The sequence below is a fragment of the Bactrocera oleae genome, chromosome 2 (genome assembly GCF_042242935.1).
Source record: "Bactrocera oleae isolate idBacOlea1 chromosome 2, idBacOlea1, whole genome shotgun sequence".
NCBI classification, from domain to species: Eukaryota; Metazoa; Arthropoda; class Insecta; order Diptera; family Tephritidae; genus Bactrocera; species Bactrocera oleae.
In genome coordinates, this window is record NC_091536.1 from 82,931,309 (window position 1) to 82,948,714 (window position 17,406).

Consider the following 17,406-nt stretch of genomic DNA (forward strand, 5'->3'; position numbering starts at 1 on the left):
CTCAAAAGTGTGGCCTACTTTGGTCGCCTCCCATTCATCTTCGATGGCGATTTAGTGAATGCGCAAGAGTGCTATTCTATAGATGTGAACTTGCACGTAGTGGCCTGCTGTCTGTGGCACGTGCAACAAATGTAATTAATTAGTTTTCAATTTTCTCCACTAAATATGCATAATTTATGTGCACATTCGTATTCTATTCAAGTTGTAAAAATGGGGTTTCTAACCCCTCCCACATGCAAGCATATTTGGGCACATGAGCGGATCTGTATTGTATGGACAAGGCGGCGAAATTTCAGATACACAAATAAATAGCGAATTCTCTATTTCAAACTCAATTCAGGCAGCAAAATAAAGTGTGTGTTATTCAGCAGTCATCCTAAATGTAGGCAACATTTTGTATTAAAAGCTTCGAACGAGTTGTTTTACTCAACCATTAACATATCTTTTGTTCTCATGTTTCGATATCTTTTGTTCTCATTATATTTATCTCTGAAGGTTCTCGACATCGCGAAATAGCCAACATTTAATGCCAAATATTAAAAATAGTTGTTTGTCAAACCTTAAACATTATTTCTAACAGTCATATACAATATTATCAGTTGTAAAAATTTATTGGGCGCTTAACAAAGTTTCAAACTATATTGATCCGCCTCTGTTTCGCCAAACAGAGTTGCAATAAAACTTGTTATCAAGCAGTGGGCTTAGATGGCATTTGTTACTCGCTCCTTTCCTCCTAATTTATGTATTCACCTTACAATTGGCTGTATTCATTTCCGATGACTTCCTTTCTTACATTTTTCCGCCTCTAACATTCTATTTCACTTACTTATATTCCCTCTTGTCCCGTTGGCTTGTCGAGGTCCACATTGGTCGCCACGTTTACATTTTAAATTTATTGTTTCGCCGTTAATGCTCGTTTTACGCGAACAAAGCGAGCGAAGTAGGTGAATGAGTGAGTACATTTGCATGTCGCCTTCTCTGCTTTGCGCTTTTGCTTTCGACCACACCTCCCACTCCACACACCAAATGCGCAACAATTGCCCAGGCCGCCAACTGTAAACCTATAAAATAAGTTTAACCCTCTTTAAAGTAATTTAATAGCTGCACTCCAAACTAATTTCGCAAATTCAACCATTTTTCAAATGAAATGGGGCATTGGGTGCCAGCTAAATAAAATTGCAGCCAGCTAATTAAATGGAATTTCACTGGAATTTTATTGGTGTAATTAATGTGTCAGCTTCCGAGCGAAAACAATGAAATGTTCACTGAAAAGAAAAACGAAAAAGGTGTAAAGTTATTGCCTCCACACTTAAGATGTACACGGCAAACATAGTGCAATGTAATGCTTTACTTCCCTTTTCCCTTTTGTGGATGTAATGCCTTGCCGCTATGAAAATAGCTTACCCGCGCTCCAACTCTACCGGAAATGCGCGTTCTTTGTTCACTTTATCTATGCTGTAGCACTTCCGCTTTTGAATAATGAAAGCGGCTTGCACGCAAGTATCAATAAAACCTTTACAAGGAATAATTTCCGCTGGGGAACTTAAACTAATTTTGTTTTGAAAGCTTAAAATATAGGAGGTTATCAATTCTGTTTTATTTTACAAATTTTTGTTGCAGTGGTTTTATAAATTAACCACAAAGTTTCTGAAAAAATGTGTTGGAATCAAAAAAGTTTGATTTGTAAAACTCTCTACTTTCTTTTTCTTTTCAAAAACAAAATTATTATATGAACATCGAAATCTGCTCAAAATCATTCATTAAGTAAATATAAATTGCCTTTACAATGGTTCCGATAAAACTTTCGGAAAGTAATAATAAAAGAAATAAAATAAAAACCTCATAAACCACATTAAAGACACATTATTCAAACTTTCACTTACTATTTGAAATGTTTGACTACGTTTTCCTCTAAAAGATGGTTTTTTGTCACATACCACAATTATTCATTTGTGAAGACACGCACCTGTGGGAATATTGAGTTAAAAATAAAAAAGTATTATTCTCATGACAAATTTCCGCAAACAACGCCATTGAAATTTTACCACAACCCAACTCCCTTTTAAGCCGCAAAAAAATTTCACCGTCGTTTTCATAGTTGGCTGTCAACCGCTGCACTGCAATGCGATTTGCTTTAATAAATCATTTTCGCCCATTTCGCACACAAGTGCCCTTACTATTGAAGGTGCGGCTGTGTGTGTGTAAAAAGGGGGAATAGCAAGTATTTGTTGTCATTTCAGATTTTCGGCGTTTAGGTTGTAAGCTTTTATGCGCCATTGCTATAAACGTCTTGCCTATGAGCTTTGAGGAATGTGCTGCTGTTTCATACCGATTTGCTCAGTCGTGAAATTGCGGCAATAAAAATAACCACAAGCAAAACAAATGATACATACGATCTAATTTTTTTGTTTTTGCTTTTTTGTTGATTTAGTTTTTTACGAACAGGCTGTAAGTTGTTATATAGGCATATGTGGAAGCAAATTGACTTGATATGCTACTATACGCATATATGTATATGGACATTAAAAATGTAAATATAGAAAAATATAAAATAATAATAGCTTCTAGTATCTCTTCATAAGAAAAAAATACTATAAAAGATTTAGATAGAATATATTCCTTTGTTATGGCTTTTAAAAGGGAAATTAAATTATTTACAGATTTTTTAGATTAATGCAGCAATAATCTGCGAACCCGAACGAGTGATATGTTATAAAAATGTAGTTTACCACTTTTTTATTGCGGTAATAGCTGTACGACTTTATTATTATTTGGGCCTGGTTGTAGGCAACGTTATATATTATTCATTATTTGGCCATAACAATAACTTTTACTTAGATGATGTTATTGAAAATAGAGAGTATAAAAATATTATTTACTCAACAGTTATCTAGAACTTTTCTAGTAGTTTTTCTGAAGTATTAAGGGGTGCCACTTAATGTGACAGCCTAACAAAAAGGCGATTTTTGGGAATTATTAAAAAACTAATTTAACAATTATTTTAAAATTTTTAGAATATAACTATAAATACTTTATAAATAAACAGAAAAGTTTTTGAAAAATTATTAAATATTTTATAATAAAATTTCTATTAGCATTTGCAAAATGTTGGAGGTAAAAAAAAATTGAAATGTAACCAAAATTTTGATCGGTCTGCCAAAATTCGATTTTTTTAGCAGTACAAAAAATTGTATTTTTCATCTAGAAACAAATGTAATAGTAATTGTATGTTTTGTCTCCGAGTAATCACTCAGGCACGTTAAAAAATTTAGTTTCGATAAAAAGATGTTTAAAGATAAACTGATTAAGCTGATTGCACGGAGCGGTTACATTTTAGAAAGCCGTAACTCAAAATATATTTAAGATATTGACCTACAATTTTAATATGTTACTTTTAACGGTATAACATATGGAAATATGAAAATAATCGATTTATTATTTAATTTTGCACTATATAGATGTGAAACAAAGAAAGATCATTTTGTCAACTTATATAGTGAACGTAGTGGAATTAAATTATTTCCATCTAATAAAAAAAGATGAATTCCATACTCATAAAATCTGATTTTAGATAATTTTTATTCAAAAATGAAGTTCTTAAAATGTGCAGTGTATATGTAGTAAATAATTTAGATAATAAGATACCAACTTTTCTCTTTTAAAAATTACTACTTAGAAATTCCATTTTTTTAGATTAAAGTCCATTTACCCAATAAACCTCACTTCCATTTTAGCAATTCATACTAAATTGCTATAGCGATGCAACCGAACACCTGACTCACTAAGTTATCAGTTTTCATTTCAATTAAAACATATGACACCAATCAGCCTGACTTTGCCAGTTTGAGATAACCAAAGAACAAAAACAAAAAACAAGCAAACAAATATGTTAAACAATCATCATTTCATCCTACTATTCTTTCATTCTTCTTTGGCACATTTTCATTACACCGGTATCACGCGCTCAAATGCTGATAGTGACGATGACGACAGCGTATTTCAAATTGAAAAATATATCTGTAAATAGAAACGTGGATAAATTGAAACCAAATATGTATAAAATTCCGCGCTTCAATCGTTCGTTGATACAACAAATCCAAATGTCATTCGGATGAGTGAATAGAATGGAAAGTGGATAGATCAACAAATAGAAATATATTTATGGAGGTTTGTTTGATGGTAGCGAGTTCGTATTAATTTCAGCATTTTTCAAAAACGTGGGTAGAGAATATGTTATAAAACGATGTCTAAAAATTTACGCAAGGTTATGAATTTTAGCAAAGTCACAAACCTAAAGTAAGAAAAGTTATGATTCATCGATAATTTATTTGCTTTCAAAATAGGTTTTACGACATCTTTTTTTTCTCGGCATAGCTGGCAGAGAAAAACCAAAATCTTTATATAAAAAGAACCGCAGATATCCCATATAGTACTATACTTAATGCATTCATAAGTAAAATAAAACCTTATATTAATTAAAACACAAAATACATATTTATTTTGTAACACCAAACCAATATAATTATCCAGTTAAGACACAAATCTAACCTAACTAACACACACGCTTCTCAGAAACAATCAAGAAAAGCATAGATGAAACTGGAAACAATACCCGATTGCCATCACGTATGTAATTTATTTTCTAAACCACACTCCGTTCGAAACTTTTCCAGCGCATGGATTTCATTTCATTCACCAACATGCGCCAATATCACATCAATATGCCAATATTTCTTAATTGAAAAGTTGCATGATGCATTGCGACAGTGGAGTTCCGCCGTTCAACGCCTCTGCCCGCAGCCACAGCTGAATGTTAGCTGGATAATAGCAGCAAGCGGCATTGCTAATGCGCGCAATCTCACCTAGACCAGCGTTTTGACATGCAAACAGCGAAGAGCCAGCCAGAATACACACACTTTTATGCTTACAATTACAAGCATAATGTTGCAGAGGATCCACCACGGATATCTACCTGCCAGCTTTGTCATGGATGAACTATGTACATACTCAATCTATTTATTTCGTATATTTTCGATTTCCCTTTTTTACATTTTCAACATCATTTTTATTTTACTGTGGTAACATAGACCATAATCACATACACACGTGCATGTCTTTGGGTGTATTTTGCCAAAGTTGGCAAAGTGGTTGGAACTCAGTTTACAAGCATGAAACCGCATGGATTTTTCAATTTCGTTGACGCTCATCGAAGTTGACTTTCGTGATTGTTTGTCATCTATGGCTGCGCTCACACAAACACAAACACACACACACACAAATACAAATTTATATAAATGAATTTGAAATGAAAAACACATAACTGGCAAATATTTTCAAATAAAAATCAATATGCAGCAACATGCTTTTATTTGTGATGAGCCACTGGTGTGCAGAGGTATTGCCACGTCTATTGTTACATAACTACCAATCATTGAAATATACAAGGTGCATATGGAAGCGCAAAAATTTATTTTGATGTAGAAATATCTGTGCATATGGAATTTCCAATAGAATTTGTTCCAAATTGCTATGAGTAATCATGGCATTTACGACCGCGCTGGCGTATGAGTAACCTAAATTCAGTGGCAACATACAATATTATATATAGTCAGTATATGAAGATGCATTCTTTTTTATTATGCAATTTGTATATTCGTATTTATAATACTGATCAGGATGATGATATGGCGTTTATATTTAACAGTTAATATTTTAAAAAATTATTCTGCAGTCTATAAATGAGTTGCTGGAGTATTTCTCTCTTAATATTATATATACATCGATGCCTACGTTTACCCTCAATTTTTAAAACTTTTTTGGGCATTTATTTATTAAATTTATTATATCGATCTTAGCTATAGGTGGATATACGATTCTTTTACACGTACTAAGTAAGTGTTACTAATGAATAATGCCTAAAGGGGTTAGACCGTTTTAGAGCCCTATAAGGAATAAGATAGTGAATTACCAACGCCACCTTATTTGAAAAATTAAATTACGGGAAAAATGCGTTTAAAGTTTTACATGTTGAAAGTGACAGAACTTCTTTGTTCTTTTCTACCAATGGAATACTGTTTTTATGACTATAATGTCTAATAAAATGTACTTTCAACAAAAAAATTTTAAATTTTTAGACTAATGAACCCCCTTAAAAACCGACTATGGCATTGAAGGATGGCAAGTGTCTAATCTTGCTAAAACGGCAACGCATTATGTATGTGTTAAGGTTGTAGACATCTTATGGACCACATAAATAGCATTAGAAGTATGAGAATATTGATATGCCTATTGAAATCAGCAGTTTATTCTATAGTTAACGTAACAATAATTAAGCAACAATGTTTTAACACCTAATATAGTAGTATTCATATTCATTTCAGTGGTCATCTGCTTCCGAATTGCAGTTATAGCGAACTTAAAAATGTCCACCTATATATAAGTTGCTGGTTTAGACAAGCTGGCTCGATGTCGAGACTTTCGAATTAAATGAATTTCTTTAAAAAATTTGCTCCTGATTCACAATATCGAAGTTAATACTGAGTCAATATGAACTTTGCTTTTTTGATAAGTTACAAGCATTGTTTAGAACAGCATTAAAGAACAAAAAAATGCACTCTTTTAAAAGTTTCTATCAACTAGTTTAATTTGCGAAAATAATTTGGTGAAGTTTTTTTAAATATTCAAAAAAATATATATATTATATATTTTAAGATTTATATTTTAAGATTTATATATTCCAACTTAGGTATACTTCTAACAAAATTTAATAATTTAAAGATTTAAAACTTGCATGTTTATATATTATATATATATTTAATTATTCAAGAAAATTTTTGCATAACTTAATGAGTTTCTTTATAAAATTTCATAAAATCTGGTTAAACTTTGTTCACGGTATACTATATATCTGCTTCAATATGCACCTACATACACACATTATATTGTATATTTGTTAGTCATTATCATTTCACTCGTCGTATTTCTAGGAACCACTGCGAGCAGCAATTCGTAATTGTTATCGCATTCCAATTTCATGGCCCACAGCAATTTCAATCAATTTATTTATTAACCCGAAACCGTGCCGAGATTTTTTCCAACACAATTTACAGCCGCACGCTATCTTATCAACAATATCAGTCGAAAAACAATTTTGGAACTTATCATACCTATTTTAACTTAATTACATTTTTTACTTTTACCAACATGAATGCACTGTCACATCGTTGTTGTCATTGGAGGTCGTATAAAAACAAAAACAAAAACAAAAAGCAAAACAAATTTATTGCATGAAAGTACAAACACTAACAACAACATACACATATGATGGGTACATGCTGCGCGTGTATGTATGTTTGTTTTTGTATTGAATATTTCGAACTACAGCGACACATGAATGCACTCACTCAGCCCCCTCACGCTGCAGTACAGCATCCGCCCATACACCTACCTATTACTCATATTTTGCGTCGGAAGTTTTAATTTTTTTAACCTCAATTAGCGGAAATCTCAATAAAAGTCCGTACAATGCATGTACTTGCGCCACTTCTGCCATGCGGCACAGCCCACAATGTGCGTGCTTTCCCCGCTATGGACGCCACCACGCTCGCCAGCCCAGGCGCTGACATAACCTTTGCCCACTTCACAGTTCAACAGCAGTGGTGCGGAGTCCTCGCTTTGGCACATGTAAAATTTATTCGGGTCCACAGCCGCCCAGGTCTGCTGCAGATGCATTTCGTCTTTGCACAGCTTCGCCGTGGCATTGCTGCTCTGGCTACCGCTACTACTACTCTTTAGACTGTGGATCCGGCTATCGAGGCAGGCCGGCCACTCAGCGTACGGTATGCAACCGGAATAACCGCGCCCACGGAAGAAGCCACGTCCCGCCGGACAACGCATTTGGCGCGTGGCGTTGGTCATTTCATCGCAGATGTAAAATATGTTTGGATCAACATCGCCCCACATGCGGACTTGCGTGGCGCTGTTGCAGTAGTTCGAGTCACTAGGGTGTGAGGGATTGCTAACAGCAGAGTTGTTGGCGTTCGCTTTGACGCCGGATACGACGGTCAGCAAGGAGATCAGTACAATCGGTGCTTGGAAGTTCACCATCGTCAGCCATTTCATTTTATTTTATTTTTGCTACTTCACAACTGCTTTTTCGTGTTCGCTCTTGCTCGATAACTTATCGCCTTATTTATGGTTAGATTCGCGTGTTTGCGTTGTCGTCATAAACAGGTTAATGAATTTATCGCCGTCGTGTGCGCGTACTCGCACAAATTGACTGATCGATGCGGTGTCATTCTCATTTACTTTTATAGAAATTGCAACACATTCTCGCTTATGACAGTGTCGTTTGGCACAATGGCAGTGTGGTCTGCGACGTTGTTGCTGTTAGTGAGACTCGCGACTGAGTAATTTGGCAGCAATGTAAACGATATTGGTGTCAGCTGTGTGCAATCAGTGTTCCAAACGAAAAAAATACTTACATGTAGATATAAACAGACAAATACTTGTATATATGTATCAACTTATGTAAGTTCTGAAACAATGTGTATGTAGCATACAATCTCCATTGTTTGTAATTGGAAATGTCAACCTTGTACTGAGGTAATAATGTTTGTTGTTGAATGAGATATGGGTAGGAACTGATAATCAAAGTTATTTGACACCTCGAACACCGTTAGATACATTGTTTTCTATGATTAATATGTCGCCAAGCAACTCAGATTAAAATTCCAGCTCGTTTCTAAAGGAATGCCTGATTCAGTTGTGTTCACGATTTCAAGATCCCGCTATTCAGGAATCTAGACAATTTTAGAGGTCGTTGGTTTACAAAGCAGTTATTAAACCTTACGAAAAAGTTGTCATATGCTTTGAGTTTGATAAAAGTTAAGTAATATTTGCCTTAAATACTAAATTACCAGGTTTAAATTATGAACTGTTTTGGACGAAGGTTCACAGTGATGCCAAATTTTATAATTGACAGAGGTTAAGAGTCTGATGCGAGTGTTGTTGATTGTTATGTATAATTTCTTTGAAATCTGATCAAGCTCTTCAATAGATGCTTCAAAATTGACCTTGAAAGTTATTACTTAATTCAGTGTCGGTAGTAAAGAGCGTACATACTTGTATATATTGAGTTGAGTTTCTTGAAGAACACTTACAATACTACATCATTTCATAAGCGTAGATTGCAGAAATGCTCCCAGACCTCAGGGTAACTCTCGGAAGAGGAGCTCAATTTGATGGCATTCACATAAGTTCTAAATACCTTTTCTTATACGACTAGATCTTTAATACTCGTAATAATAGATTATTACATTGAAATTTTGTGCAAATTTCTGGTTGTTGGAAACGCCGACCTTGCATTTGCTATCTCTCGAACACCTTTCAGATTAGCTAGAAAATTCAAACGCCTGCCTGTTTTTAATATGTTGACTAATTCGACTTTGAGTTCTGTCAAAGAACAAAATTATTTAAAAATGCTATCTCTAATCAACTTCATTTAGTCTTTGAGTCCTACGAACAAACGATTTTAGTTCACATAAATAGAGCGCGGCTTTTCTCGAGGCGTGTTCTTAAATTTATATTGTCGATTAAGATATATATGCCGATTATTTATAAGCTTAAATCAGAGCCCAGATTCTCGTTTTGTCAGCAAAATTACAGCAAAAGTGTTCGAAGTATTAAATCTCAATGATTGCAGATACTACATGACACGCTTTTCAGAACTCAAAATTTCTCTATTTCCGAAACGAGGTTATAACCCATTTAACAGCTAATAGGGCTATTGCTGCCACTTATTTTCCAAACTTGCACACTTGCAAATCTCCACAATTAAACAATTTTCATTTAAGTTTCCACATTTTATTTCACCGCAAAATTTTTTGGTCCGCAAGCCGGGCTGACCCACTAGACCACCGCGCAACCGCCGTTACAATTTAACGCTTTTGACTAACTTAATTGGCACATTTTTGTTACACAGGCTTAAAAGCTTAGCCCTAAAATTAATTGCACATTCAACGACGTGGCTCGATTACAAGCCCTCCTGAGGGCAACAGGCACACACACGCACAAACACACTCGCGCCGTAAAAGTGGTTTGTCTGGATTTAATGCGTGTTGCAACAAAGGCAAATCCCCTTGCAAGTGCTTTGCCATTTGGAGAGCTGGGCAAAAATGCTAAAATACCAAAAATACCCTGCAACAATTTGACATGTTCAAACGTTTTGACAAGCCTCACCAGCATGCGGCATTTCGCAGCGGTGGCAACACAGGGTGGCACAGGCGGTCGCGACCAGAAACATCAATTGGAAACAACCGGCGTTGATTGCCAGTCGGATGTTCATTGCTGATTGTTGATTGCTTTGTTGCTGTAGCAATTTTTCCACTGTTTTTTTTTTTTTTTGGTTAGTGGGTTTAAGTGCTGGTGCGGCGCGTTGGTATTAGTGTCGTTCTTTATGGTACTCGCTGCTGTAACAAAATGAAATGCATAAACGCACAGTTGTTGTTGTTATTGAAATACTAACAATAACGTAACTTTGTGTTTGCACACTCATACGCAGGACCACTGCAGTACATCTTCACCACTATGTGTGGCAGTATGTGTGAGCCACTGAGCCGATACGAATTGACTTGTGTTTAGGCTGAGCTAAATTCGAACAAATCCGATTTGTTTATGTTAACACTTGTTAGAGTTGCTGCTGGTTGCCTGTTGGTGTTGTTGTTTGTCAGTTGACGTTTCCGCCATTGCAAAGAGTTAACAATGATGTGAGGAAATTCTCCCAATTGCATATGTATATATGTGTGTGTGTGCAACTGCCGAACTTTGCTGCAGTTTTGTTGTAAAAGTTTCGTTGAGAAAACAACAAAAAGTGATTGCTGACAGCTACTGCAACTCAACGCTAAATAACACACACACAAACTAACTGATATACTATATGCATATGTACATAGCGGCTTATGGACTTTGCCTGCAATGGGTGTATTTGTAAATGAAGTTTGGTAAGCCATTCAATGGTTAAAGGTTTAATGAACCCAGCGTCAGTCAGGTCATATGATTTTTTATATGCCAGGGCAACATTTTAAATATGGGTATTATACAAATATTCATTGCTAAAGTATTTTGAAGAAGAATTATTTCATAACCAATACGGTTTCAGAATACGGTCATTGATATACTCTATTATATACTATATCATATAGCTGCCATACAAACTGAACAATCGAAATGAAGTGCTTGTATGGAAAACTTTTTTAGTTAAAGAGATACATGCAATAAATTTGGCATGGTTTATTTGCTAAGGCAATGTTACATTCTCCGAAAACATCGCTTAGATTGGATTACTAAAGCATCAAGCTGCCATACAAACTGACCAAACTAGATCAAGTTCTTGTAAGGCATTTTTTGTATTTGTAAACAGTCCTACAGCTTCTGTGCAAACGAAGTTAAAGTTTTTTCTTGTTTGATTTCAAAAGCATAGGAGTGATATTGGAAAAACCTGGAACATTTTAATTTTTGAATCATTAAAAAATACTCAAAAAAAGTCAACTTTTTAGCTAGTAATTTTCTTATTAATAAATCCACTACTTATACAGCTGTTTCTGAGATATAAACTTTAACTAAAGTGGGTATTTGAAAATCAGAATATACGGTATTTGAATGCCGGAATATGACATGACTTCAATGTAAACAAATATCATACATACCATCTATTATATATTTTTTTGACAGTTATGAAACTATTAGATGTTTTGATAATACTATTATAAGTATGGTGTACATGGTTTTTATACGATATTTTACGATTTTCATAGCATTATTTGATCAAATTAATATTTTATACTTTACTTAGTTTGGATAAGATAGAATCAACATTTTACGAGAAATGTACATTACATATATTATTTAGAAAATCGCATCCAACGCATTCACTTGACAAACCACATGTGCCGCTTCTCCTCCGATAGTTCAAACGAAATTTTTTTAAAAGTTAAGAAAGACCTGCAAACAAACATTGCCCAATCAATATTTTCATTATAAATATAAAATATATTTTACTAATTTGTAGTAAAGAGTGATCAGAAAATTAAACTGAGAACTTATGAACTCAAGATATGTATCGATTTTTTTCAGTTCACTTCTCATAATCAACTCGATTAGTCTGAATAAATTTGAGTAAGCAATGTTCTAGTTATTTTTCAAATAACATTTCCATAAATTCAAAAAACTATTCATGTATATATTTATGTACATACCTACATATATATCAATATAATCAGTGTTAGAATGATTTTATAAGGTATAATATTTATAGCACAAGCATATCACTTTCTTTCTGAATTCTTTGAATTTTTTTTTCTGAATTTAATTGTTCTAAAAAACATGAAGATGACATAAGTTTTTTCAACGAATTAATTGTATGTACGGTGATTTATGATGTACTGTTCACCCGAATTTCATTGATCATAAATCATAACTTCTATATGTGAATTTTATTCCCTCATGCGTGTTTTGGAACATGAGTGCATTTTCTAAATAAAGCCAAGACATGAAGAATTACCTCAACAGAAGCCAATGAGATCACAAAGAAATATATTTATGCGCACCCATTAAAGTGACGATGTTATTATATGAGTCTGTTATAAAACATATTGGATTTATGGACTTAAGAATTTTTGACCCATTAGTTTTGGAATTGATTTCTTAGGAAACAATGCGGGAACTTCCCATACATTGCGTTGTTATTAATTTAAAAATGGTAATTTTACTATACGAGACAATCTATATTTGTTATATGGACTGTAAAGTATCGAAGCCGGTTTCATATATGTATGTATATATACAGTATTGTATGCTGAATGCATGTGAATATTTATAGCGTTGCCAAAATATAAATTTATATCTGCAAATAGAAAGATAACACAAGTGAAATTAAAGGCCTGCGGAAAACACAACACGATAAGTCAAATTAATTGGCGATGGGGATACGTCAGTAAGGTAATAAAATGCCAAATTCAAAAGTATTCAAATCAGTTTACGTTCAATTCTTGTTTATCACGGATCAACGCGAGCATCGTGAACGAAACAGCGCAAGAGCGTGAAAAGTAAAAATAGAAAGGCATAGATTGAAGTGATGTCGCGCACAAACAATAATAAAGGTGTGGAAATTACTTAGTAAAGTGTTGAAACTTAAAAAATTGTTTTGTAACATGATAAACTTTAAAGGATATAGAGATAAATGCAAAAAGGATATCTAAAAAGATAATAATAATTCACAAATGAAATAAAAATCATAAAAATAATTTCGTTGCATAAATGAGAAATTTCGAAATATATTGTAATATAATATTATTTAAACACACTTAAAACAAAAAATTTTTGACTTTAGATATGTATGAAGACGTAGAATTTTTGCAGGCAAAGTGCTACACATCTATTCATACAACTCTTGGTAAAAGAAAGGAGTTTAAAGGAGGGATTGAAATTTGAATTTTACCAGGAAGTTGTCATCTTTCAATATTTGGAGGATATTCGTTTCAAAATTTGTTTTATTTGTGAGAAAAACTGTGAGAAAAATGTGCAATAACATATATTTGGAGTAACCGAACAGCTTAAAGTTCCTTTTGAGACTCTATACGAAGCGGAATTTTTTAGGCTGTCTTGTGAAAGAGGGGAGTGCACAATAGACCATAGGACGCATAGCATACCTCAATAACTTTCTATTCGATTCAAGTGTGCTATCGAAAAATATTTGATAAAAAACTATTTCTTAGTTAAATTTGAGAGCAAAAAAGCCTTTAGACTTCGTCCGAACCACCAATCAAATGTTAGTAATATACAAGTGTATGAACATATTCAACTTTTCCGAAAATGCAACGCTGACTTTGAAACCATACCACGAGACGATTCTAGTGCAGAGGGTTGAGTTCGTAACTAAATGGTATTGCTGTAAAATATCTCAAGCATTGAAGCCATGCGCCACCATTTTAAATTTTGTAGACTGTACCACTGGAGAAAAGCTCAATGACAAGATATAACACACAAATTTAAAAATTTAGCCTGAAATGTTCAATTTACTTATATCGTTATGTGATGACAATTTTCTCAGCGAGTAAAGAAAAGCACTCGAATTTCTCTTTCTCAGGCTTTATACGCGTAAGCATATACATATTTGTATATTTGTGTGTATAAAAAATGGCGGCTACTTTGAAATCAGATTGTTTAAGAGGATTTCGACGGACCACGATGATTCCAGAATCTCAAACAATCGGAAACAACATAAAAGAACGGAAGATATTTACTGGATTTGATAGCCTCATAGTGCTTCAAGGGACCATTATGGTCGATGGGAATGAAATATAAATTCTCAGAATACAAAAGCGATGAATAACAGTCGAAACAGTATTATTTTCTGATAACCCCCAAAGAACTTAATGAAACATGCCATATCCAATTTATGCGTATTTTATAAAGCTTCTTTAAATTAATTCAAAAGTAAAATCCAGGCAAATGACAACAAAACTCTAAAATAATACCAACAAATTTATACAAAGTTTTTGGTTTTTTTTTCAATTAGACTGATTATTTTCCACCAATTATCTTGTTTACAGTTGCAATTTTATTGGCATGCCTTTTCGGCATAACCATGACCGTCATTACAGCCGTCGATGAAGGTGATTGTTTGTATCAGGATGAATTGTGGGGCACTGTTGATGGCACCAAATTTTATTTCTGCGATAAAGACACCAATACATCAATTATACAAGACTGTCCCGATGAAACTTTCTTCGTACGTAACGAGACGCTCACTGGTTGTATACCAGTCGCTTTGATGGATCCCAATTGTATATATAATATTGAAGTGGGCAACTGTACCGGCATCAACGTCCAACAGCCACAGGCCAGTTCGGATCCAACTAAGTTCTATCTCTGCACCAGTGAAGGTGCCACTCCATTATTGTTACCATGCGCGGATGGCAAAGCTTTCGTTAAGCAGAACGGTTATTTGGGTTGCTTCGATTGGACCGAGTGGCGTGCGTTGCGCAATTGTTATACGCTGACTAATCAAATTTGAGCTGGCCAAGCTGCGAAATCAAATGAAATATATATATTTACCATAGTTAAGAAATATCCTTTTTTAAAGTGAAAATATACAGGTATACTCCGCACTGTAAGAATTTGGTTTATATGCGCCCTGCGTGTACATACATTCGTAAAATAACAGTACCATATAAATATCCTTTTTTTATTTTATACCTCGAATCATGTATTCATAGTATTTTCCATTAGTATTTTCCAGCAATAAACAGTTATCCTCGAATTGTTTTATTTTTCGGATAAAACAAAAAAACTATGGTAAAATTATGATTACGGTTATTAATTTCCAAAATTTTAAACATTTTTCTTGAAATGCCTATGACTTTGTCAATTTTAATGCGAGTTGAGAAAATATTTTTAGAGGCAGATGTTGCAAACCACTTGTATTTTACTTTAATTCTGACAACATGGAAAAAATATTATAACTTTTTAACAAAATTTTGAGCTTTGAAAATAATGATACTGCTAAAATTTATGAAAAATATATAATATTAAAAAATAATTGTAAAAAATATTCAAACTTCAAAAACAAAGCATTTTTGAAAACAACAACAAACTTAAGCTTATAAAAATATTATTTAAAAAAACTTCTTTGCTCATTCCATTTTATATTCTCTAAGTTATTAAAAAAAATAATAGTAATTAAAAATCAAAATAAATAATGTTCGTCGAAAAAAGTTGGATATCGCTATAAATACTAAAAATAAATATGGATTTGACTTTTGTCATTTCTTTATTCAAACAATTTTTTTTAGAACGAAATAAATGCGCTTTTCACTCAGATAAAACTTCAAACGATTTGCCGAATGCAAAGCATTAATATTTATACATACATATATGTATATAATATATAATTTAATTGCTATAAAATACCTTTTCAAAGCAATTTGCCATCTAAATAACTTAGAACTAATTAATTATGAATAATTTATGCGGTTGCCATGCTTATAACTCTTGACATCCAGTGGTAGGATTCAACAGTCTATTGAAAATTTGTGATCAATCAAAAACCATAACTACCTTTTGCCATTCAGCATTCGTGCATTTGCTCTCGCTAATGAGTTTCTTATCTGGCACTCGGCGCCAGCAACGGTAGATAATTGCCCTTTCTAGAGCACTCATACCATTCGCTTTGAATAGATAAAATATTGCATTAGCGGAAACTAATTAATTGCTTTGCAAATCAGTTCACTTGGTTCACAAATAAATATGCAAATGTGTGTGTGTGTGTGCATGTACTTATAGTTTATTTATGCTTCTCCTCTTATCATTTCGAATTAATTATGCATTTGTGCCAGGCATTCCTTCCGAAAGCAATGATCCCTATAAATTCGTAATCAAATTGGCATTTTAAACTCCGCACAAATAACTACAATAAACCAAAAGACGTTGCCTAATTAAAATACGAATAAATATTATGAAAATATAATGTATACCCATTAAACATATATATATGTGAAACCTTAAGTGTGCTCAAAGTGATGACTCGTTTGGCTTCGGACTAAACAATTATTTACAACAGTGGGAGACCTAGTTAATTCCTTAAATTATTGTTTGCCGGGATAGTGCGCTCGTTCGACCATATCGTACGTATGGTAGATGATGTTCTAGAGAAACGCTCTCTCGATTCGAGACCCATGGATGAAAAACGGAAACAAGAGCGCCCACTCATCTAATGGAACGGCCAAGTGCATAGGCACCTGTAGGGTTGTAGCTTAGCGAAAAACGGCATTTGACTGGTTCGTCGAGGACTGGGTATTAATTTATAAATAAAATATATATGGTATTATCAAAATATTTCACATATATATATTAAAATAAATTCATAAGAGATCCAAAATTCCATTAAGTTCTAAAGAGACCCTCAATTATTATTGACATAAAAAATCATCTGGAAAATCTGTCAATAATCTTACATCAAAAACCTGCGTTAAAAAGACGCTATACCAAACTCTTAACCTCTCTACTGGGACACAAAATGGTCCAATCAGCTAACTGCTCTCAAGCACAAAGTTCAAAAGCTTTTGCTCAGTTAACTCGAAAAAGAACACATTTTCATGGGTCATTTAAATTTTAATCAGCATAAATTCCCATATAATACAAGCATATGTTTGTTTGTGTTAGCAGGACATAAGAGAAGGTGTTATAGTTAGTATGACTAAAATGAGTAAAAAAACTCAAACGAAAAGCAACTGGAGCTTTTAATGTTACCGAAGAAAACGAACGTCTCTGGAAAAATCCTATTAAACTCGAGAGAATGATACCGTTGCCTAAGCGCCGGAGCAATAAGCAGCTCTGCCACTTAAACGG

The 17,406-nt window shown here is 33.6% G+C and overlaps 1 protein-coding gene across 1 annotated transcript; it reads left to right on the forward strand.

The window, feature by feature from the left end:
• Positions 1-12,998: 12,998 nt before the first annotated feature.
• On the forward strand, positions 12,999-15,176 carry LOC106623391 (uncharacterized). The gene is made up of 2 exons (XM_014242896.3): positions 12,999-13,157; positions 14,610-15,176. Exons 1-2 carry the CDS (start codon positions 13,133-13,135, stop codon positions 15,071-15,073), a joined length of 489 nt encoding a protein of 162 aa, XP_014098371.3. The 5' UTR covers positions 12,999-13,132; the 3' UTR covers positions 15,074-15,176.
• Positions 15,177-17,406: the final 2,230 nt, after the last annotated feature.

What these genes read in the sequence shown, in the direction of transcription:
- LOC106623391 (XM_014242896.3), top strand. Translation starts at nt 13,133, where the DNA reads ATGTCGCGCACAAACAATAATAAAG. An exon ending in GCGCACAAACAATAATAAAG is followed by an intron (nt 13,158 to 14,609) that starts GTGTGGAAATTA and finishes TCTTGTTTACAG; the next exon opens with TTGCAATTTTATTGGCATGC.